This window comes from Nerophis ophidion, linkage group LG11 (genome assembly GCF_033978795.1).
Source record: "Nerophis ophidion isolate RoL-2023_Sa linkage group LG11, RoL_Noph_v1.0, whole genome shotgun sequence".
Taxonomy (NCBI): domain Eukaryota; kingdom Metazoa; phylum Chordata; class Actinopteri; order Syngnathiformes; family Syngnathidae; genus Nerophis; species Nerophis ophidion.
In genome coordinates, this window is record NC_084621.1 from 35,465,271 (window position 1) to 35,490,620 (window position 25,350).

A 25,350-nucleotide genomic window follows, 5' to 3' on the forward strand; every position below is an offset into this window, starting at 1 on the left:
GTCCTGGTGTTTCGTTTCATAGTGTCGCCTAATGTTGTACTCCTTAGTTACCGACACGTTGGCTCCACAAACGAGACAAACAGGTCTGTCTTTTACATATGTAAACAGATATTCTGTCTCCCACCTGTCCAAAAAAGTTCTGATTTCGCTCTTCCTTTTCGCCATTTTTGGTAGGGGTAACACAGTGACACTGACAGTTGTAGAATGAGGCCGCAGCACGTCTGGGAGAGAAGCACGGGGAGGCGGGGTGAGCCGGCTAGCTTTCAGCCGAAGCGTAGCGCAAGAACGCGGCTTGCTACTGACCCAGAGGAGAGAGCATGGCTGGCGCGCCAAAACAACCGCAGAGCATTTTGGGATTTGTAGTATTAGCACACTTGCTAACCTTGAGACCTCCGAATTCGGGAGATGGGGGGCGCGCGCCGCGGGGTTGAGGTGGTGGGTGGGGGGGTTTGGTGGTAGCGGGGGGTGTATATTGTAGCGTCCCGGAAGAGTTAGTACTGTAAAGGGTTCTGGGTATTTGTTCTGTTGTGTTTATGTTGCGTTAAGGTGCGGATGTTCTCCCAAAATGTGTTTGCCATTCTTGTTTGGTGTGGGTTCACAGTGTGGCGCATATTTGTAACAGTATCAACATTTTTTATATGGCCACCGTCAGTATGATCTGTATAGCTGTTGACTAAGTATGTCTTGCGGCCGTAAGTGTGTGTGTTTTAAAGCTGCATATATTTTGTGACTGGGTTTGTAGGGGACACAAAAGACAATGACTATAAGGCACATCATCATAATAGATGGGTCTCAAGGGAAATTGGGAGGGTTGACAAGTATGTTCGTGGTGAATGCGGTGTTACAGCGGCACCGCCGCTGAATAATACCGGCGGGCCAGCTCTAATATTAATTTCATATTGCCTCAAGGGCCAAATGAAATTACTCAGCGGGCCAAATTTGGCCTGCGGGCCAGAGTTTGACACCCATGGCCTAATGCAGGGGTCGGGAACATTTTTGGCTGGGAGAGCCATGAAAGCCAAATACTTTAAAATGTATTTCCGTGAGAGCCATATCATATTTTTAACACTGAATACAACTAAATGCGTGCATTTTTTTTAAGTAAGACCAACATTTTAGAGTATAATAAGTCCCTAATTCTTTTTAATAACATTGTTATTTCTTGAACAGGTGTGGTACAAAACGGATGAATGGATTAAAATGCATGAGAATGATTTATTTTTTTAACGTTATTTTTAACATTGTGATTACCAGCGGAATTATTCATTACTTATCATGTTAAGCAATGTCAGCTAAGATTTATCTGAGAGCCAGGTGCAGTCATCAAAAGAGCCACATCTGGCTCTAGAGCCATAGGTTCCCTACCCCTGGCCTAATGGATGCTGCTTTCAGCACCGTCGTAGTGGACAGCTCCTTTCGTGCGTGTGCAGCAAACTGCTCCAGCCCCACTTTAAAAAATAGTAAGAATAATCAATAATATTTTACCAGAAAATGCAAGCCTCCAAACACCCTCAAACTACCAATGCACGGACTAAAAGCACTCATATATTGAACAAGATGAGTCAGGGCAAAAAGAGAGAGAGAGAGAGAGAGAGAGAGAGAGAGAGAGAGAGAGAGGGGGAGAAGTAGGGGCTGAGGTAGAGCTATTGAGAGAGAGTGAGTGTATTTCTTCCACGGGAAAGAATGTGCGCCACATCAGCCTGAACCGGATCGGCTGCAGCCACGACTATAACTCCCGTGGACGGATTTACGTCTCCTCCACATCAGCACACGCCGCGATATTGAACACGCAGCACGGAGACATTCGAAGTCCGCTGCCAATCAATAGGCATCAGCAAGGAAGGAGGAGAGCAGCGTGGAAGTGTGTCACGCCTCCTCTCGCATCTTCCCGCGGCTGCCAAAAGTGTCTGCAAGTGGCGAGGAAGGAGGAATGAGGAGGCAAACTGCATGGAGGGCGGACGTGGGGCACTTACACGCATCCAGACTGTGTGTAATTTGAGCTTTTTTCTCACCTGCGCCCACTTTTTTATTTATTTTTGTCATTTTTGTTTTGACGCACTCCGTAAAAGAAGCGGCCGTGCATGTGCCCCGAGCCCCGTGGGTTCCCTGGGATGGCGTGCAGTGCTTGTTACTACCTGGTCATCAGCTCCACGCACCTCAGCAATGGGCACTTCCGGCGCGTCAAGGGGGTCTTCAGGGGGCCACTGTGCACCACAGCAGCGTGTGATTCACCGGTATGTCCCACACACACACACACACACACGCACACACACACCACTTGTCATATAACGCACCCTTTGAATGTAATTGCTACTCTCACATGCACCCGCAGGCAACTCCATTTATTGACAAATTACTCAGCATTACTGTTTCTATTATTGTTATTGTGCGGGGGATATGGAAGTAAATGCCACAATTGGGTATTCAAGCATAAAGTCGTTGTCCCGCCATGCTAATTCTTCCTCCCTAGGCTATGGGAATTAAACAAATGGAAGTGCATTAGTGCTTTCGGAAAAAGGGCAGAGTTGCCCCTGTTGTAAATAGCACTAATTATATCTGAGGTGCGTGTTGTATGTGTGCAACTCCATGACCTTTTCCTATAGAGACACTTTATTCCTTGAGCCACCACAATGGCATTAAATGTCAAATGTGTGTGTGTGTGTGTGTGTGTGTGTGTGTGTGTGTGTGTGTGTGTGTGTGTGTGTGTGTGTGTGTGTGTGTGTGTGTGTGTGTGTGTGTGTGTGTGCTATAGAGTCATTACCAGTCTGTCAAGTTTGACCCGCACTCACTAAGTGCTGGGGCATCAGGCCAACAGATGCCTCGCAGAGATGCTGCAGAAAAGTTGTGTTCGGCAACACCATGCAAACAAAACCTCTGACGAGTCACTACAGTCCGACATATTGCTATTGCATCATACTGTCTAAGCATTGCATTAGCAAGTGTACAACGAACAATGGATTATTATAGTGCAGGGGTCGGGAACCTTTTTGGCTGAGAGAGCCATGAAAGCCAAATATTTTAAAGTGTATTACCGTAAGAGCCATATAATATCTTTTAACACTGAATACAACTAAATGCATGAATTTTTAAAGAAAGACCAACATTTTAGAGTATAATAAGTCTTATTTTTTTTTCATAACATTTTTATTCTGAAGCTAACCAATAATAAATAAAATACTTCTTACTGTTGATGCGACTTCTTGAACAGGTGCGGTAAAAAACGGATGGATATATTAAAATGCATGAGACTGTTTTATATGTTGTACGTTATTTTTAACACTGATTACCAGTGGAATTGTTTATTACATCATGTTAGGCAGGCCTGGGCAATTATTTTAACTCGGGGGCCAAATTTTGAGAAAAAAATGTGTCTGGGGGCCAGTATGTCTGATTTTTAGGAACACTAATACAAAAATTCACAATAATGTCTGATTGAATGCTAAAAAAGTTATGAGAGACTCTCTTAAAAAACAGAATGGAATTTTACTTTTTTTTTCATTGAACGAGACACTCAGAATGTACATGAAAATAAAGAATGTGGGATTTACAATATTAACTATGAATGATAAAACACTGAATATTAACACCACCTTTCGATCGACATGTTTTACAATCAAGCAAAACGCAACAAAAGTGCAACAAACACATCAAAAAATTAAAGTGAGGAGGAAAAAAACTGACTTACAATCTGATATATCTGATATATATCACTAAGCTTTAGAACTTTGTTGTAAAAATGTATTTCCGCATCTGTCTCTGACACCCGCATTTCAGGTTGACTGCTTTGGAAACACTCTGTGGAAACGCTCACTACCCACACTGCTTGGTGCCTCGTCAGAGCTGCCGTGACTTAGATTACCATAGTAACAAATTAGATTAGCATAGTAACTAATTATATTACCATAGTAACTAGTATATCATGCAAAAGAGCAGATTTCAACCATGGTCTTACTTTGTATAGTTCAATATTCAAGGTCATTAGAAAACATCACTGCACATCATGATGGCAGCTACAATTTCCATCTTGAAGATCTAAAAATATTATTTGGGAATGTCCGGTGGGCCTGATTAAAAAGCATAACGCATGTGGCCCCCGGGCCTAATTTGCCCAGGTCTGGTGTTAAGCAATGTCAGCTATTATGTATCTGAGAGCCAGATGCAGTCATCAAAAGAGCCACATCTGGCTCTAGAGACATAGGTTCCTTACCCCTGTTATAGTGGAAACTCCCCATAGAACACAATTGGTTACAGGGTCAAACTGTTACTGACAAACAACCTAAAAGCAGGATTTTTGGTAACTTTTTCACATTCTCAGGTGTCATAAAAGGGTGGAATTGTACAGCACAAGCCAAATGTTTGGACAAACCTTCTCATTCAATGTGTTTTCTTTATTTTCATGACTATTTACTAGGGCTGTGAATCTTTGGGTGTCCCACAATTCGATTCAATATCGATTCTTGGGGTCACGATTCGATAATGTATCGATTTTTTAAATTCGATTCGATTCTCTATTCAAAAACGATTTTTTTCCCGATTTAAAAGGATTCTGTATTCATTCAATACATAAGATTTCAGCAGGATCTACCCCAGGCTGCTGACATGCTAGCAGAGTAGTAGATTTTTGTAAAAAGCTTTTATAATTGTAAAGGACAATGTTTTATCAACTGATTGCAATAATGTAAATTTGTTTTAACTATTAAACGAACCAAAAGTATTACTTATTTTATATTTGTGAAAACATTGGACACAGTGTGTTGTCAAGCTTGTGAGATGCGATGCAAGTGTAAGCCACTGTGACACTTTTTTTTTTTTTATAAATGTCTAATGATAATGTCAATGAGGGATTTTTAATCACTGCTATGCTGAAATTATAACTAATATTGATACTGTTGTTGATGATATACATTTTTGTTTCAATACTTTTGGTTTGTTCTGTGTCGTGTTTGTGTCTCCTCTCAAGTGCTCTGTTTATTTTAGTTCTGAGTGTTGCTGGGTCAGGTTTGGTTTTGGAATTGGATTGCATTGTTATGGTATTGCTGTGTAGTGGTTTGTTGGATTGATTAAAAAAAAAAAATAATTAAAAAAAAAATATATATATATATATTAAATTAGAATCGATTCTGAAACGCACAACATAAACGATTCGATTCGTATTCGAATCGATTTTTTCCCACACCCCTACTATTTACGTTGTAGATTGTCACTGAAGGCAGGCAGCAGGGGGTAAAAAGGGTTAGCACATGTGCCTCACAATACTAAGGTCCTGTGTAGTCCCGTAGTTCAATCCCAGGCTCGGGATCTTTCCGTGGTGCATGTTCTCCCCGTGACTGCGTGGGTTCCCTTCGGGTTCTCCAAACTTCCTCCCGCCTCCAAAGACATGCACCTGAAGATAGGTTAATTGGCAACACACACACAAAAAAAATGGCCCTCGTGTGTGAATGTGAGTGTGAATGTTGTCTGTCTATCTGTGTTGGCCCTGCGATGAAGAGATTTGTCCAGGGTGTACGCCGCCTTCAGCCTGAATGCAGCTGAGATAGGCTCCAGCACCCCCCGCCACCCCAAAAGGGACAAGCGGTAGAAAATGGATGGATGGATTGTCACTGACGGCATCAAAACTATGAATGAACACATGTGGAGTTATGTACGTAACAAAAAAGGTGAAATAACTGAAACATGTTTTGTATTCTAGTTTTTTCAAAATAGCCACCTTTCGCTCTGATTACTTTTTCGCACACTCTTGGCATTCTCTCGATGAGCTACAATAGGTAGTGACCTGAACGGGTTTTCATTTCACAGGTGTCATAGTTGTGATGCTTTCAGTGACAGTCTACAATGTAAATAGTCATGAAAATAAAGAAAACGCATTGAAATGAGAAGGTGTGTCCAAACTTTTGGTCTGTACTGTACATTTAAACTTCATTTTGAGGAAGAGTGACTGGGAGGGGAATATTTTCACGTTAAGACTAATAAAGCTGATGTTGAGTGGTTGTTTTAGCAATCGTTTTAGCAATCATATACTGAGTAGCATGGACATGTGTACCACTGTCTTGCATTGCAAAAGTTACATTTCATTTTCTATGTTGCCATCTTATTTTTCCACTCTGACATCCCTGCGCTCCAATCCTTTTAAACAAAGTCACATGTAGGACACAATCATGCATGACTGCACTTTTAATTGCAGGGGCCTATTTCTTCCAAAAATGTTGGTTGATTTCCAAAATTGACCTTAACATCTCTAACCGATATCAGCATCAATATAAAAAGTACATGATGTTGTACCCATCTGTATTGACTTTAACAACTCTAAAATCTAGCATTCAAATAATGTTGCTGTTGAATAAAACTAAAATAAAGTAAACTTTTTGAAAACAACCTAGGAACGGCGTGGCGTGGCGCAGTGGGAGAGTGGCCGTGCGCAACCCGAGGGTCCCTGGTTCAAATCCCACCTAGTACCAACCTCGTCACGTCCGTTGTGTCCTGAGCAAGACACTTCACCCTTGCTCCTGATGGGTGCTGGTTAGCGCCTTGCATGGCAGCTCCCTCCATCAGTGTGTGAATGTGTGTGTGAATGGGTAAATGTGGAAGCAGTGTCAAAGCGCTTTGAGTACCTTGAAGGTAGAAAAGCGCTATACAAGTACAACCCATTTATCATTTATTTATAAAAAGGTGTTTGCCGATGAGAGTTGCCAACTAGAGGTATTTTGTAAACATTGCTGGACTTAATCGGTGTTTTTCAGGCATAAAAAATGAGTTCAGTAGTCCCTTGTTCATCGCTCTTAATTGGTTCCAGATATGACCACAATAAACATATTTGCCAACTTTATAAATAATTAAATAGGTTGTACTTGTATAGCGCTTTTCAATTTCAAGGTACTCCAAGCGCTTTGACACTACTTCCACATTTACCCATTCACACACACATTCACACACAGACGGAGGGAGCTGCCATGCAAGGCGCTAACCAGCACCCATCAGGAGCAAGGGTGAAGTGTCTTGCTCAGGACACAACAGACGTGACGAGGTTGGTACTAGGTGGGGATTGAACCAGGGACCCTCGGGTTGCGCACGGCCACTCTCCCACTGTGCCACCTTGAGACCTCCGATTTCGGGAGGTAGGGGCGTGGTCGGGGGTGGGGCGGGGGGCATGGTTGGGGGCGTGGTTGATTGTCAAGTATTTCATTTACAGTATATATTTTAAATATATATATATATATATATATATTTATATATATATATATATATATATATATATATATATAATAAATATTTGACTTTTAGTGAATTCTAGCTATATATATATATTTATTTTATCATATATATATATTTATATATATATATATATATATATATATGAAATAAATACTTGAATTTAGTGTTCATTTATTTACATATATACACACACAAAACACTCATCTATTCATTGTTGAGTTAAGGGTCGAATTTTCCATCCTTGTTCTATTCTTTGTCATTATTTTTTAACCATATGCATGCACAGCTAGACTCTCTGGCGGTGGTGTCAGAGAGAAGAAGTCAAACAAAACTCCTAACCTTTATGGACAACATCTCCCACCCACTACACTCGGACCTTGCGAAGATAATGAGCATTTTCAGTGGAAGGCTCGGACTCCCAAAATGTAACACGGAATGACACAGGAGGTCCTTCATACCGACAGCCATCAGACTGTATATTGCATATGTTCTTTGACTGCACTTAAATGTAGAATATACAGTATGTATAATATATTTATATTATTCATATATTATATATATATGTATATATATATATATATATATATATATATATATATATATATATATATATATATGTATATAAAAAAAAAAAATATATATATATATATAATATTATATATATTATATCATTTATTATTATCATTGTTTATTGTGAGCGAACTGTGGTGCTGAATTTCCCCCAGGGATCAATAAAGTACATTCTATTCTACATTCTATTGTACAGTAGATGACATATTGTCCTGTTTAAGAGTGTCCCAACATTGTTGTTTACGGCAGACAAACTGCTTTACGGTAGACGAAAACGTGACTGCTGTTTTTGTGTGTTGTTACCGGGCTTGGAGGACGTTAATGAAACTGCCTAACAATAAACCCACATAAGAAACCAAGAACTCGCCCACGATCATTCGACAGTTACAACGTCATTGGGCAGGCTCGCTGTTCATATTGTGGGAAAGCGGACGTGAAAACAGGGTGTCGACACGTCACTCAGGTCCGCATGGAGCTGGAGGGGGCGTGGCCTCCAGCTCCGCCTGAATTTCGGGAGAATTTCGGGAGAAAATTTGTCCCAGGGGTTTTCGGGAGTGGCGCTGAATTTCGGAGTCTCCCAGAAAATCCGGGAGGGTTGGCAAGTATGACAATAAATGAATTTCCGCAAAGTAGAGATCATTAATTAGAAATCAAACATTTTCATAGCTGGAGCATAAAAACTGTTGACAATCTTTTAAACATGTTTATCAACACCATGAGAGCCCTATAGGACATGGAAAATACTCTTAAGTCACCTTTACACTCTTTTGATCTGCCTGAGGCTGAGCCAATCAGTAGCCATGATACTGAACTTTGGGGTCTGATTAGTTTGGTCTTCTCTAGTGGCCAATACTACTGTAATATTGATATTGTTAGTTTATTTAGACAATGTTATGTTTGGACATGCCTATTTTAGGACATAAAAATGTTTTATGCTTTAAAAGGCAAAATAAAATTTCCAGATACGGTGCTGCCACAATATTTGAATCCAAAGAGGGACTTTTTCACAAGCATGTTGCATGTTTTAATGCAATGTATCTTCTCAAGGGACAATACTATAGGAATGGCACCTGATGATGAACTTTGGAGTAGTCAGTGTGCAGTTTGTATAGCAGTATATCTTTACAATCCACTTAAATTACTAAACACATGTAGCCATGGATGGATAAGTTATATTTAAGTATTACCTGTGGGAATCTTTGGGAACCTCATGGTTTGACTCCATTCCATTCATGGGGAGAAAATGCAATGTGGATATGAATTGATTTTTTTGGAGCACCCTTATACTAAGTAATACTAATGATATATATATATATATATATATATATATATATATATATATATATATATATATATATATATATATATAATATATATATATATATAGATTAAAAAAAAAAATATATATATATATATATATATATATATATATATATACATATATAAACAATACTTCACCCGAAGTGAGAACCCTTCCTTCATTTACTCTACCTTCACACATTCATGATGGTAAGATACATTTGTAGCCACAGCTGCCCTGGTGTGGCTGCCAAATTGTGCCCACGGTCCCTCAAACCACCAATAAACATTCATTCAGCAAGGTGGTTAAGTGTCTTGCCCAAGGACACAACGGTTGTGAGTAGGATGCCAGAAAGGTATCAAACCAGGAGCCCTCAAGTTGCTGGATGGCCTCCCTACCATGTGAGCCATGCCACCCCACCTATACTAAAGTATGAAGAAAGTCAGAGATTATCAATTGTAAAGTCTCAATGCAGGAAATAATCAACATTTTAATATATGTGGTAATCCAACATAATAATCTCATCAGTGCAGTCTATTAGTGTAGAATCAGAGGCTACTCATTAGGTGTTAGAACAGGTTCCATAAAGCACCTCATTTCAGTTACTTGGCTATGAAGCCCATTACTTAGTTCATAGCTCTTATAGCGGCACTTAACCTCCGAACAGAAAATATGCAGTTTGCCTTTGAGTGTATATACAAATGTGATTCCGCTCTTGAATAATTTTCCTTTTTTCACGCAGACAGCCATTTATTCCCAAACTCGCATTAAAAGAAAGAGACTTGTCACGCCGTTAATATGTCACATTATACAACATATTTCTTGACAAACGTACATGTGTCCAATTGTTACGCATCAAATATTGAAGCGCGACACATTGTATTAACTTCCACGTTTTCATCCGCCTGCTTTCACCTCTCCTGTCGCTCTTTTCATGTCTCATCCTCCTGGTGCTCTTCTCTCTCTTCCTCCTGTTCCCACACGTCGCTAACAAAGAAGAAGCAAACATGTTCCGCCACAGCCAATCAAATGTTGATCGTTGTCATGTCTCACGAATGTCCTGTTGCGCGACACTTTCATCGTCATGTCTGCACTCAAAGAGAACCCCCGCATGTTCAAGTGTACCTGGAGCATTAGGATTCTCTTTTAGAAAACAAGGCATTAGTTACCTCTAATCCTACTGACACACGTCACTTGATTCTGAACGAGCTTCTCAGCAAATCATAACAATCCCTTTATCATCCTGAGTGCCAGCTTCTGGCGGTATAAAATGGATGGATGAATGGAACAAGTGCCGTCTAGTTCGGGGGTCAGCAACCAGCAGCTCTAGAGCCGCATGCAGCTCTTTAGCGCCACCCTAGTGGCTCCCTGGACCTATTTCAGAGATGTGTGGAAATGGAAAAAAGATGAAGAAAAAAAATATATAAATATTATTTAGGAGAACAAACCTTCCCAATTGTTAAAAATCCCACTATTTATGTTATACATGATTTGGCAAGCACCGTTTTGTCCTACTAATTTCAGCGATCTTTGAACTCATCGTAGTTTGTCTACATGCACAACTTTCTCCTACGCTGCTACAGAAAGACGTGTTTTATGACACTGCTTTGTCTTTTTTTGTCCACCAAACGTTTTATGCTGTGCATGAATGCACAAAGGTGGGCTTTGTTGATGTTATTGACTTGTTGGAGTGCTCATCGGGCATATTTGGTCAGTGCAAGCTAATCGATGCAAACATGCTAATTAGGCGAGCTGTATGCACATATTGCATCTGTATGCCTCGTTTGTAGGTATATTTGAGCTAATTTAATTTCCGTATCTTCTGTGTATTTAATTTATGTTTGCATGTCTCATGACACATTAGCTGTATGTAATATTGGCTGCATTTCTGATAGTTGTTTGTGTGCCATGTTGTTCCAGACCACAGCAAACATTACCCAACTTGCCATTCTGAGCCAGTACTGTCCAGAAGTTATCTCATCCTGTGAGAAGCCTCAATTTTACTAATGATTTCCAAAGTCGCAAAAATGCGTAGAATAAAAATGTAACTGCCTTCAATGTAAGACCTATATAAGGCTTAAAATGTTTTGCGACTACAGTTTTTTTTTTTGTATTTTTGGTCCAATATATCTATTTCAACATTTTGGGTTGTCGAACCCTAGTCTAGTTGTTACTATACATTGTGTGTTCTTAAACTTCTCGTTCTCATTTTCAAGTATTATAGTAGACTTTGCAATGCAGTTGCAGTTCCAAGACGTTAGATGGCAGTAGTGTACAGTACTGTAGGTAAAGTTGTGATTTTGCCTCATCTTTCATGTTAAGCGTGAGTCAAGAATGCGTGAAGAATTCACTACCGACCTGATAAGACCTGATAAGTCCAAAAGAGAAAGCAATGATACAGTATTATCTGCTCACAGATGCTACCTAGTGGTTGTTTGAGCACATTGCAGCTAGTCCTCCATAGTCCCACTCCTTAATGCAAAAGTAGCACGCAGCATTCTCACATAAATAGGACAAAAATGCAACTTTACCTGCTATACAGACAATGGTGCATTACAAAGCCAGGAGGTAGTCTTTGCCATGAACCTGAATGTCAGTCTATAAAGTGTTTGTACTGTAAGTAATGTACTTATTACACACCAGCTGTTTGATAGTAACGTGCATCTTAGTTTTGGTTTTCCTTATGAAATGTTGAAGTTTTGAATTTGCCATGATTAGCAAATTAGCATTAGCATCTAGCTAGCACATTTTGAAAAAGTAGAGCTTTACTTTACTTTTCGATCAGGCATGTTTGCTTTGTTGACATGGAAATATATAACATAACTGTGGAAGCTCTCTTCCAGTGGGTACCCATGACCAACAAGCATCCCCAGGAGAGCCTGTTTCATTGTTCCAAAGACAGTTTTTATTGGCATGCAACCCTGTAGGGATTGCTTTCCACCAATAATTTACTTGGACTTTTCAGTCTGGCGTGTCTCTGTCTGTGTGTCTTTTTCTGGCTCCCACTCCAACAACGTCTGTCCTCCCGGTTTGCTGCTTATACAGAGCGACAGGTTATTAGACAACAAGGACCAGGTGGGCTATTTACGTACCTGTCGCTGACTTTGAGGCCGGTCCTGGCACACCCTGCCTCGCTGCAGCCCCGAAAGCCATGCCACCCTCTACAATTACTTAGAACAGGGTTGCCTAAACATTTTGCCTCCAAGGGCCAAGTGAAAATGTGCCAATGATCCGTGGGCCAAATAGTTATTTTTACAATGCAACAGCACCACGAGTGAGGAAATTAGCTTTATACCGCATATATAAATTAAGATGGTTGAGCTTGTTAGACAGTCGTGTGCCAAATTCAGTTAACATGCAACGCTGCATCTTTAATGTACATTTCTAACCTTAGAACTGGCGGTATAGCTTGGTTGGTAGAGTGGCCGTGCCAGCAACAGGTTCGATCCCCGCTTCCGCCATCCTAGTCACTGCCGCTGTGTCCTTGGGCAAGACACTTTACCCACCTGCTCCCAGTGCCACCCACACTGGTTTAAATAGCACTTAGATATTGGGTTTCACTATGTAAAAGCGCTTTGAGTCACTCGAGAAAAGCGCTATATAAATACAATTCACTTAACTAAAACTTTCAAAAAGTTGATTTTCTGCAGATGTTTGCCATGTCCAGGGGTTGTTGTGTAACCAGCTCCTCGTATATATTTCATCTGATCTCCTGGATGCTAAATTTTGAAGCATTTTGGTTTTCACTGTATGATGTCAGCGAAGCGTGGCGACCATATTATCCTTTTTCCATAGAGCGTGGAAAAAGTGATATTTGCAGGGATTCTTTGATTGAAACGTAACTAGTTAGCCGGCAACAAAAAAATCTGTACAGTTTACAATTATTAAATCTGGCAGTTCAGTCACCAGAGTTGTACCATACAGTTTACTGTTGTTGTTTTTTTTTTTTTACAGAAAATTACTGCAAATTGAAAAACTGTACTAGTGTTGGTTTTACATAAACATTCTGGGGATTGAGCCACCAGTTTTTAGAATGAAATCTACATTCCCCAATTTTACAATGCACCACTGTAAATGGAAAAATGCTACCGCCAGGTTGTTAGAGTGAAATCTAATTACTTTTTTTTACAGTGTAGCCGTGGAAATAACATCAATGATTGTGCAGCTTGAAAGCGGTCAAGTATTATACATTTGGTAACTACTCTTACAACTAAATGAAACTACAGGCCGAATTAGGACCGCGGGCCCCACTTTGGGCATGCCTGAGGCAGTTTGGCTGAGTCCGCTCTGAGTGCTGCTTAAGTGATTGATTCCCTGCCAAGTGTTTGAGCCAGCATTGTCTGTAACCGGACATGACGTCACGAGCAACAAAGGTATCGAAATGTGGCACAGTTTGATTTTACATGAACCGATACCCGGTAGTATCAGCATATTCGGTCACTACTTGCAAATCGATGTTAGTGTCAATGTAAAAAGTACATCATTTAGTACCCAGCTGTATTGTCTACTGTAATAATACTAGTAGTGTGTTGACCAATGTAAGACCACCCTGAATATTAGATGACCACTTTTTATCAAGATCTGTCTTTAGAAATATACGCTTTTCAGACAAGTATTTTTAGATCACTCATAACTAATAACTCATATTTCTCAGCTGATTGAAAGTCTCTACCTATGCCAGAAAAGGTATGTAATTAGCAGGGTTTGTTTGCCTCTTTCTCTATTAGTTACAACCTAACTCAAAAAGTTGTGTGCTGATTTTGATCATACTTTGGAATATGTCAGAAATTGGAATACAGATCAAATGATTCAATGTCCTTACGTTCACAATAAACAAACTAACTTATCTGTATGTGCCCTATCCCACCTCCACCCATAGAGATAAGGAGAGTGGGAGTCTGAAAAGAGTGTTGATTTTACTTTGTACTTTCATGTAGCTTGTTTGGAAGTGACAGATTTACAAAATGTATGTTCATATATAGTTTGTATATATTTCATTAATGATATATTCACTAGAGGTTTAGCATGGTGGGGGAGGGGAGTCCTCCCAGATTATTGTATTCTAAGGCTTTCTAAAATGATGAAAGGTGACCAGAACTGATGTTCAACAATTAACTCTTTAAAGCATGAACAAGTACACAAAATAGAAACACCAGCGCTGATAGAGAGTAAACCAAGCTATCTCAAGTGGTAGCAGTCTCTAAAATGGTTGCCCGTCTCTAATGCTTTTGTCCAACCAAAGTGTTACGATATATGAGTTATTGTGCAGAAATTAGAGGAAATAGCTTCAAAAGTACACTTCATTCATTAACAGTGTTACAAAAAAGATCAGTTAGAATAATACACAATGTTGGCTATGGAGAAAATATAAACCCTTTATTTATTGAATCAAAAATATTGAAATTCCACTGAATTTGCAGACAGCTAAAATTATACACAAAGCAAACTGTCACAAGTTGTAGGTGACAAACCTCAATATAAAGAGGAGGCAGGCTTGGTGCAGGAAAACATAATTTAATGTCCAAAAATGTAAGGCAAAACACAAACCACAAAAACAAGAGACAGGAAACAGGAACACGAATCGAATGTAGGATCAGCTCACAAGCGATGAGGAACCAGGGAGAACTGGAGACAGAAAGTATTCCACGGCATAAAACAACGACAAGTCATAATGACAATAATCCAGCGCAGAGTGGAGCACAAAGCAGGTCTAAATAGCACCTGGCTGATTGACACCTGGTGTAGCCAGGTGTCAATCAGTCACAGCTGAGGGGAAAAAGCACTCAGGGAGACAATCAAGTAATAACAGGAATTAAAGACGGGAAAAAAAGAAACGCAGAGGAAAAACTAAGACATAGTCAAACCGTCAGGGACAAGCCTGACACAAACTATAACCTGCTACCCAAGAATATACAACAATTCTTCTCAGAAAAAGAGGAGAAATATAATCTTAGAGAAAAATGTAATTTAAAACATTTGTATGCACGTACAACACTTAAAACCTTCAGTATATCTGTATGTGGAATTCAATTATGGAATGGATTAAGCAAAGAAATCAAACAAAGTACTAATATGATCCGTTTCGAGAAACTCTTCAAACTTCAAGTGTTTACAAAGTACAAAGTAGAAGAACCATGATAAACATTCTGAATTTATTTCATCCATCCATTCATTTTTAAAATAATCTTACTCTTCTCACCATATAAAATGTAACATACTGATTTATTTTTATTGTGATCACTTATGGAGTATATTGTGAATAAAGTGAGAACGGGGAGTGAACAAAAGTTTTAGCAACTCTTATGTAAAAGAAAAGGGGTAGGATTAAATAGGCTCTGTTTCTTCCTACTCCTTTTCGAACATGTTGAAAAGAGAAACTGAAAATTGTGATTAATCATGTTGTATCTTTGCATGTTCAAAATAAACTCACACTCAAACTCACACCATTAGCAGGAACCAAAACCGAAAGTTAACTTGACATGTGTGCCAGGCACACACAGCTCCTTCATCACTCTCTCTCCAGACTGGTACCTCTTCTTCCGGAACCTAAATAAGATACAATGTGTGCGTATTTGCAAAAATACAAACACAGGCTGCGTTAATTTTATGCCCCTGAACATAATGCACTGCACACGAGACAAGATCTCATGTACTGTACAGTCCACCCCGTCCAAACGTGGGAAAATCAATCAATCGATCAATCAATGATTTTTCATATAGCAAATCACTAGTGTCTGAAAGGGCTTGTACAAACCACAACACAAACCACAATGACATCCTCGGTAGTGCCCACGTAAGGGCAAGGAAAACTCACACCCAGTGGGACGTCGGTGACAATGATGACTATGAGAAACCTTGGAGAGGACCTCCCCCCACTAGGGTAACCGAAAGCGATGGATGTCGAGCGGGTCTAACATGATACTGTGAAAGTTCAATCCATAGTGGATCCAACACAACTGTGAGAGTCCAGTCCAAAGTGGATCCAACACAGCAGAGAGAGTCCCGTCCACAGTGGAGCCAGCAGGAAACCATCCCAAGCGGAGGCGGATATTCCTCTAATAAGCATTAATGCCACATCACTGACTGCTTTAATTTTCGTGTTTCACAAGAGCTATGAACTTCTTGGCCATGACCTTCCATCAGCAAGGCATCATCGCTGTTATGTTATAGATGACCTTGCAAACTAAGTTCAATGTTCTGTTCAAGGTCACTATTTCAGTTCTGGTTCCAAAACAACAGTTAAGCACAAAGTCGACTAAAGACAATAAAATTATTACTTGTTTTGCGCGTGAGTATTCACAAAAGCATACCTTGACGCCAGCAGGTTTAAAATTGCTGCCAAAAAACAAGGTTTTGCACACAAACACAAACTTTATTAAACTGCCAATTTATGGGGCGGCGTGGCACAGTGGAAGAGTGGCCGTGCGCAACCCGAGGGTCCCTGGTTTAAATCCCACCTAGTACCAACCTCGTCATGTCCGTTGTGTCCTGAGCAAGACACTTCACCCTTGCTCCTGATGGGTGCTGGTTGGCGCCTTGTATGGCAGCTCCCTCCATCAGTGTGTGAATGTGTGTGTGAATGGGTAAATGTGGAAGTAGTGTCAAAGCGCTTTGAGTACCTTGAAGGTAGAAAAGCGCTATACAAGTACAACCCATTTATAATTTGCCATAAAATATGATTTCATTACATTTTCCTTCTTTTTCCTGTTGTTAAAAATAAACATTTATTAAATGCACAAAACCTAATTAATCACAGTAACCTCAGGCAAAATGTAGTAATCGCTCCATATAGTTTGTTTAGTCAGTGAAATATTTAACGATATGGCTGCAGTGAGACTGTTCCTGTTCAATGTTCAAGCAAAAAGATGTGGAAGAGAATATTAATGCACGTAATGCGGATTGTGCCGCCGCTGATTTGTAATTAAAAAACACTGTGCAATCATTTCCTGCCAGGAGGATGCTTTACTTAATTTAGGAGGATGCACAAACAGGATGGATGACGAGGAGGAAGTAATGAGGCATCAAACACATATTCACAGTCAGGTACTGTGGCACTTTGGTATTATTAAGTTGTGCAGAGTGGGAGCCTTCACTTTGCATTTCAGCTTTGGTTTCTTGGTGAAAAGGATTCTACGTGGGCAAAGTTGTGAAAGTTGGGCGAAGGCAGACGAAGAAGGTGTCAGGAAGGTCAGAAAAATAAATATGCTTCCTCATTTATCCGCATCCGTGTGGACACGGTCCAATTTATGTGCCTGTCAGAACGATAAACAGCCCTGCGGTCAAGTCGTTCAGAGGGGATCGAGCAAAAGACTGGACTTAGGAGGGATATTTGTCGGCGTTGCTGTGCAATCACTGAAAAGGTAAAAGCTCTTTATCAATTAATCAATAAGGATTCCTTATTTTTTTCAGCAAAATAGAGTATTTATGACAAGTGTATACTTCTGAACCCAGTACATAAAAGAAGGCGTGGGTGGATGAGTTAGGCTTGGAAAACCCCCATCAAACACCTTTTTGGTGAAGTACAATAGTGCATCCCCTGTCCTCCCTCAATTTGGTGAATAGGCAAACATTTTCATACACTTGATAGAAAAATATATATTGTGTAATATTGCTGAAGCGAGAACCCATCATTCATTCACTCCACATTCACAATGGAGGAGGTAAGCTACATTTGTAGCCATAGCTGCTCTGGGGTAGACTGACTTGGAAGCGTGGCTGCCAGTTTGCGCCAACGGCCCCTCCGACCACCACACATCATTCATTCACCAGTGTGAGTGGCAGTGGGGGCAAGGGTGATGTGTCTTGCAAATGACACAACGACATTTGGATGACAAGAGGCGGGGAGCAAACCTGCGACCCTCAAATTCCTGACACGGCCGCTCTACCCACCATGCCATGCCATTATTATTTAGTCAGCCACCGATTGTGAAAAAAAAATCCAGGAATTCACATTGTAGGAATTTTAAATAATTTATTTGTAAATTATGGTGGAAAATAAGTATTTGGTTAACCCTTCAAAGCTCTCACTGATGGAAGGAATCTCATGATACATGGTCCCATTCACTCTTTACTAAACACGGATACATACATACATCGTCCTGTCCCCTTAGCAGAAAAACAGCCCCAAAGCATGATGTTTCCACCCCCATGCTTCACTGTAGTTATGGTGTTCTTGGGATGCAACTCAGTATTCTTCTTCCTCCAAACACAACGAGTTGAGTTTATACCAAAATGGATACATGGATGATACAGCAGAGGATTGGGAGAATGTCATGTGGTCAGATGAAACCAAAATAGAACTTTTTGGTATAAACTCAACTCGTGGTGTTTGGAGGAAGAAGAATACTGAGTTGCATACCAAGAACACCATATATATATCCATCCATCCATCCATTTCCTACCGCTTATTCCCTTTTGGGGTCACGGAGGGCGCTGGCGCCTATCTCAGCTACAATTGGGCGAAAGGCGGGGTACACCCTGGACAAGTCGCCACCTCATCGCAGGGCCAACACAGATAGACAGACAATATTCACACTCACATTCACACACTCGGGACCATTTAGTGTTGCCAATCAACCTATCCCCAGGTGCATGTCTTTGGAGGTGGGAGAAAGCCGGAGTACCCGGAGGGAACCCACGCATTCACGGGGAGAACATGCAAACTCCACACAGAAAGATCCCGAGCCTGGATTTGAACCCAGGACTGCAGGAACTTCTTATTGTGAGGCAGATGCACTAACCCCTCTGCCACCGTGAAGCCCCACCATATATATATATATATATATATATATATATATATATATATATATATATATATATATATATGTCTAGTCTATATTTCAATATATGTTTGGACAAAGTTAACAATCAAGTTTATTATCGGGGCAGCATAGCTCGGTTGGTAGAGCGGCCGTGTCAGCAACTTGAGGGTTGCAGGTTCGATTCCCGCTTACGCCATCCTAGTCACTGCCGTTGTGTCCTTGGGCAAGACACTTTACCCACCTGCTCCCAGTGCCACCCACACTGGTTTAAATGTAACTTAGATATTGGGTTTCACTATGTAAAGCGCTTTGAGTCACTAGAGAAAAGCGCTATATAAATATAATTCACTTCACTTTATCATAAAAAAATTTATTGTTTGATCAATAATTATTTGATTTTGTATTACTTTTTTGACACATTCAAATGCATAATCAATTAATTCATATATATATATAGCATAGCATTGTGTTAAAAAATAGATCATGTTATACATTGGTTCTATTAATTCATAAGCTCTTTATGCAGCACTTTGGCTACCCCTGTGGTAAATTTTAATTGTGCTTTATAAATAAAGTTGATTTGATTTGATTTATGTATTTTGATCTTCTAACAATCTAATATGTTTATTTTTCTGTCTTTTTATTCATATTTTCTTGTTAGCACCTTTTCCATTATTGAATAACTCTTCATATAATCTACACAACAACATGTAAGCTAACAAAATATTGTAAGTGGCAATATGTTAAAGATGTGGTGGAAATTAATTATCTTTAAAATATATGGAGAGAGTGGGAGGAACAAATGAGCTCCGCTTCTTTTTACTCCTTTTCAAACATGTCGAATTGTCCAACCATGTGATGTTCTTCAACACAACTTTTGAGCATACTCTAGCTGAATAAATACCATTTGGCACCGTACAATACCAAATTATAGGTATCAATAATACCAAGTGTGTTTCAGAGTGCTACCTCTTTTTCTGTGTACCCTGCTTTTTATAAGATTTGTTGTTTTTTTTATCAACAATTTTTGCCATAAGTTTGCCGAGGTTTTGTCCTGTCGTATCATTTATCAAACAGCCAAACACTGCATGTGACAAACTAGTCTATTTTGCCGTGGCTCACTCTGTGCAATATCCAAGGAAGAATATTACATTTTCGGTGACTTAGTCTCTGTGTTTTTTTACCACAATTGTAAAATAACCAAACACAGGGGCTAAGCACTTTGATAAAGAAGGTGAGAAACATTATTGAATTCAAGCGTGAGCTTGTAGAAATATATAGGGGTGGATCTTTTTTGTCCTTTCTTCCTTCCCGCTCATTGCCGTCTTTGCCCATAAGAGTCTTCAATAAAGGTAAAAATTATGTTAAATGTTCATTTATTAATTTATGTTGTTAGTTTAAATATTTCACTTTGGTTTTTTAATGTAAAACTCTATTGGTTCTGTCAAGATGGCGAGGGTCGCAGCTTGCTGCGGGGTCGTTCTCCCGGGAAGGCAGACGGACGACTCGGGACATGGAGTGCAGGTAAAAACATGACTTAATCTTTAACTCAGAAGCTACAAAAAAATACGAACAAAAGGCGCGCATAAGGCGGAAACACAACTTAGACAAAATTATGGACAACAAACAAAACTTACTTGACAGGAAAACCAGCATGGATATATGCTATGAAGGAGCAGCATGAACTTTGGTGTGAAAACACTAGCAATGTCAACAGACCAACTGACGGACAAAGACAGGTTTAAATACTGCCTCTGATTAGTGCTTGGGATAGCAGGTGAGCGGGCGAGCACTCATCAGAGACAGGTGAACACAATGAGTAACCATGGTGACAAAACAAACAAGGAAGTGCAAACAGGAACTAACGGAGTCTTTAACAGAAAACATAAAACATGATCCAAACCACAGATTATGACAAGTTATCGAAATAATTTGTTTTATTTTATTAGTTTTGAGTATCTGTGATTTGTATTGCAGTATTTATTTATTGTTTTTTTAAGAACAATTATACACATACTTGATTTAAAAAAAAAATAATAATAATATATATATATATATATATATATATATATATATATATATATATACTGGGTGTGAGTTCTCCTTGCCCTCTGGGTGTGAATTTTCCTTGCCCTTATGTGGGTTCTTCCGAGGATGTCGTAGTCGTAGTGGTTTGTACAGTCCTTTGAGACATTAGTGATTTAGGGCTATATAAATAAACATTGATTGATTGATTGATTGATTGATATCTTATTTACATTAGTGCAAAACTTTAGAGAGAGAGACAAATATGATTGTATTTTGTTGAAAAAATAATAACACTAATAATAATACACATACAAAAATGAACCAAATAATTTTTGTTCCACCTTTTCAATGTAGGCTACTTAGCTATTATAAATGCTTCTTTGTCAAACATACATTTGTATTTTGTTGAAAAAATACAAATGTATAATGATAATAATACATAGTAAATAATAAATAGTAGTAATAATAATGATAAATACACATACAAAAATTAATCAAATATTTTTTGTTCCACCTTTCCAATGTAGGCTACTTAGCTATTATAAATGATTTTTTGTCAAACATACAGTAAGTATGATAAATGTTTTTCTAAATACATTATCCACTCCTACCATCTTTCTAGTAATCTTTTGAGTAATTTTTACCGTTATTCATACTTCCTTTATATTTTCCAGGCACTAATTCCGAGTAGGGGGTTCAAGTTGTACCGCTGGCTTGTGTCCTGCAAGGCGTAAAAATCACCTTAACCAAAAAATGATTCCCTGTCCGCACACCTGACACTATGTGCCTGATTTACTGAGATCTATTTACTATGCGGTAAACAGCATGTGCAATCAATAAAATAACGTCTACCATTAGTGGCCGTGTTGCGTGTGATCTAACACTGCATGTGCAGTTGAAAGGTGGTGCAGGAGGAGTTTGCGTTTACTATACGGGGCATCGCCACAGAGACCCTCTCATTGACTGCACATGTTATCATGCTCCAGCATCCTACCTGTGGCGTGTTGCTATGTTTTCAAAGAAGCAGGAAATATGTACCACTTTTTATGGGCATTTTAGAAGCTCTTATAGAATATAAACAAAATATTAAATGACATCGCCAAGCATCAATTTAATTTGTTTTAATCAGGCCCAGAAGCCATCCAGCAGCTCTGAAATTGTACAAACTCCGTTTCCATATGAGTTGGGAAATTGTGTTAGATGTAAATATAAACGGAATACAATGGTTTGCAAATCCTTTTCAACCCATATTCAATTGAATGCACTACAAAGACAAGATATTTGATGTTCAAGCTCATAAACTTAATTTTTTGGGCAAATTATAATTAACTTAGAATTTCATGGCTGCAATACGTGCCAAAGTAGTTGGGAAAGGGCATGTTCACCAATGTGTTACATCACCTTTTTTTTAAACAACACTCAATAAACATTTGGGAACTGAGGAAACTAATTGTTGAAGCTTTGAAAGTGGAAATCTTTCCCATTCTTGTTTTTATATAGAGCTTCAGTCGTTCTCCGCTGTCATATTTTATGCTTCATAATGCGAAACACATTTTCGATGGGAGACAGGTTTGGACTGCAGGCGGGCCAGGAAAGTACCCACACTCGTTTTTACAAAGCCACGCTGTTGTAACACATACTGAATGTGGCTTGACATTGTCTTGCTGAAATAAGCAGGGGCGTCCATGAAAAAGACGGCGCTTGGATGGCAGCATATGTTGTTCGAAAACATGTGTGTACCTTTCATCATTAATGGTGCCTTCACAGATGTGTAAGTTACCCATGCCTTGGGCACTAATGCACCCCCATACCATCACAGATGCTGGCTTTTGAAGTTTGCGTCGATAACAGTCTGGATGGTTCGCTTCCTCTTTGGTCTGGACGACACGATCTCGAATATTTCCAAAAACAATTTGAAATGTGGACTCGTGAGACCACAGGACACTTTTCCACTTTGCATCAGTCCATCTTACATGATCCCGGGCCCAGAGAACCGGCGGCTTTTCTGGATGTTGTTGATGAATGGCTTTCGCTTTGCATAGTAGAGCTTAAACCTGCACTTACAGATGTAGCGACAAACTGTATTTAGTGACAGTGGTTTTCTGAAGTGTTCCTGAGCCCATGTGGTGATCGTCTTTCTTGTGAAAGACTGAGCATTTTTTGGGAAGCTGTTTTTGTACCCAATCATGGCACCCGCCTGTTCCCAATTAGCCTGCACACCTCTGGGATGTTACAAAGAAGTGTTTGATGAACATTCCTCAACTTAATCAGTATTTATTCCCACCTTTCCCAACTTCTTTGTCACGTGTTGCTGGCATCAAATTCTAAAGTTAATGATTACTGTATTCGCAAATAAATAATAATAATAATAATAATAATTATCAGTTTGAACATCAAATATGTTGTCTCTGTAGCATATTCAACTGAATATGGGTTGAAAATAATTTGCAAATCATTGTATTCCGTTTATATTTACATCTAACACAATTTCCCAACTCGTATGGAAACGGATTTTGTAAAAAGATGTTGTTGAATAGACAATATAAAATAATAATTGTTATTTCTGGCCGTCGAAATAAGTTGAAACGTACATGTGGGACGGCGGATTCTCTATCCATCGTGTGTCTTTGCTCAGCGAGCGCTTCTTTCTCACACCCGCGTTTGGAACTGTGTCAGTTTGCGCGTCCCTTTTAAACGTGCAAAATAAAATCCAAAATTGTGCTCCCCTAAACGGTGATGAGTGTTGATAAATCACATTGCGTGTGCAAAATGATTATATTGTCATTGTCTCATCACAGTATTGTGGGCGTTCAGATGATTAACATATATTTTGCATATTAATAAAAAACAGAGATGCAAAAAGGAATGCACGCCTCCTTCTGTTTGCTTAACAGATGCAATGTTAGGAACTTGCATGTTAGGAATGTTAGGAACCTACTCAGTGGCCTAGTGTTAGAGTGTCTGCCCTGAGATCGGTAGGTTGTGAGTTCAAACCCCGGCCGAGTCATACCAAAGACTATAAGAATGGGACCTATTACCACCATGCTTGGCACTAAGCATCAAGGGTTGGAATTGGGGGTTAAATCAGGACAGATTTCACCACACCTTGTGTTTTTGTGTGACAATCATTGGAACTTTAACTTAACTTGCGTGGCTGTAGTTGTTGTGACCCCAAGATGCAGGAAACAGGAGAACCGATTTTTTTATAAACAGAGAAGGAAGCAGTCGTGCATGTAAGGTTATTTAACTTAAATAAATCCTCATACACTGAGGAGCACACGAGACATGCATAAATAGAAACATGCTGATTAGCACTAGGTGTGGACCGGCTGCCAATCAACAGCAGGTAAGGGGAAAACCGCGTTCAGGGGACAAGCAGGAAATAGAACCAAAATAAGAGCACTGATAGGAAATAAACAAAAAACAAGGAAGCACAAACAGAAATGAAGTGGCAGATCGTCACACGCAATCCACTTTGCGTGTGCTATTAAGTGTGCGTGTGATTCAGTATTCGTAAATCAGGCCATATGTGACCTATATGGATTCGCTGTTACGGTAGGGTTCACGCAGCTTGTAGCGCGATTCCTTCTCCCGGGATGCAAACGGACGACTCCGGACAGGACTTGCAGGTAGGAACATGGTTTATTCTTCTAAATTAAACACGTACCAAAAACAGAAAACAAGCAGAAGGAACAACGTGCCGAACGCACTACCACTTAGCACAGGAAGCATGGACGAGGAGACAAGAAAAACGTACGTAACAGAAGCGTTAAGCAAACAAAGAAGCCAGGATGAATGACCGGCAAAGGCAGGCTTAAGTAATGTCTCTTGATGGTGAGCGTCCCGAACAACAGAGGCAGGTGAAAATAATACGTAACCATGGGGACTAAACAAACTCAGCAGGTGCACAAACAGGAAATAAAGGAGTCCAAAACAAACACAAAACACAAAACATGATAAGGACCGCGGATCATGACATTTGCATTATTTCTTCTGAAAATAAAATGTTTCAGTTTGCGTACATTTTGGTCTTCGTCAGACTTTTTGGAAGAAACTTGCAACATAAATGGAGTTCCACTCCCACTATATTGTGTCAATTATAAAATTCCGGGCATCAGCAATAGATGTTTGCTGGATACAATAATGGTGCAGTAATTGTCCACTTTGATAAAGAAGCACCCACACAACAACATTGCCCTTGCATGAGTGGAGCTTTGCAGGGATGGGATTAGTCAGAAAGTTCTCTTCTCCTGACTTTGCACTGCAAATAAATGAGTCATTGAGGTGAAGAACAGCCTCCACGCTCCTCAACAACAACAACAACAACAACAACAACAGTGACTGCGGGCCCTTATGTGTGTGTGTGGTCTTCCTGCAGGCTGCAGAATGATATCCATCCATCCATGTTCTACAGCGTATTTCCTTTGGGGTTATGGGAAGCACTGGTGCCTATCTCAGCTACAATCAGGCGGAAGGCGATGT

At 39.7% G+C, this 25,350-nt stretch overlaps 1 protein-coding gene across 2 annotated transcripts in view; it reads left to right on the plus strand.

Annotated features, from left to right (window-relative positions):
• Positions 1-1,683: 1,683 nt before the first annotated feature.
• LOC133561982 (G patch domain-containing protein 8) overlaps positions 1,684-25,350 on the plus strand; it is a 151,080-nt gene continuing 127,413 nt past the window's right edge. For both annotated transcript variants that reach the window (XM_061915742.1, XM_061915743.1), the window contains exon 1: positions 1,684-2,234. In XM_061915742.1, coding sequence (XP_061771726.1) covers positions 2,082-2,234 — 153 coding nt within the window. In that variant the 5' untranslated portion in view covers positions 1,684-2,081. The remainder of the gene's footprint in view (positions 2,235-25,350) is intronic.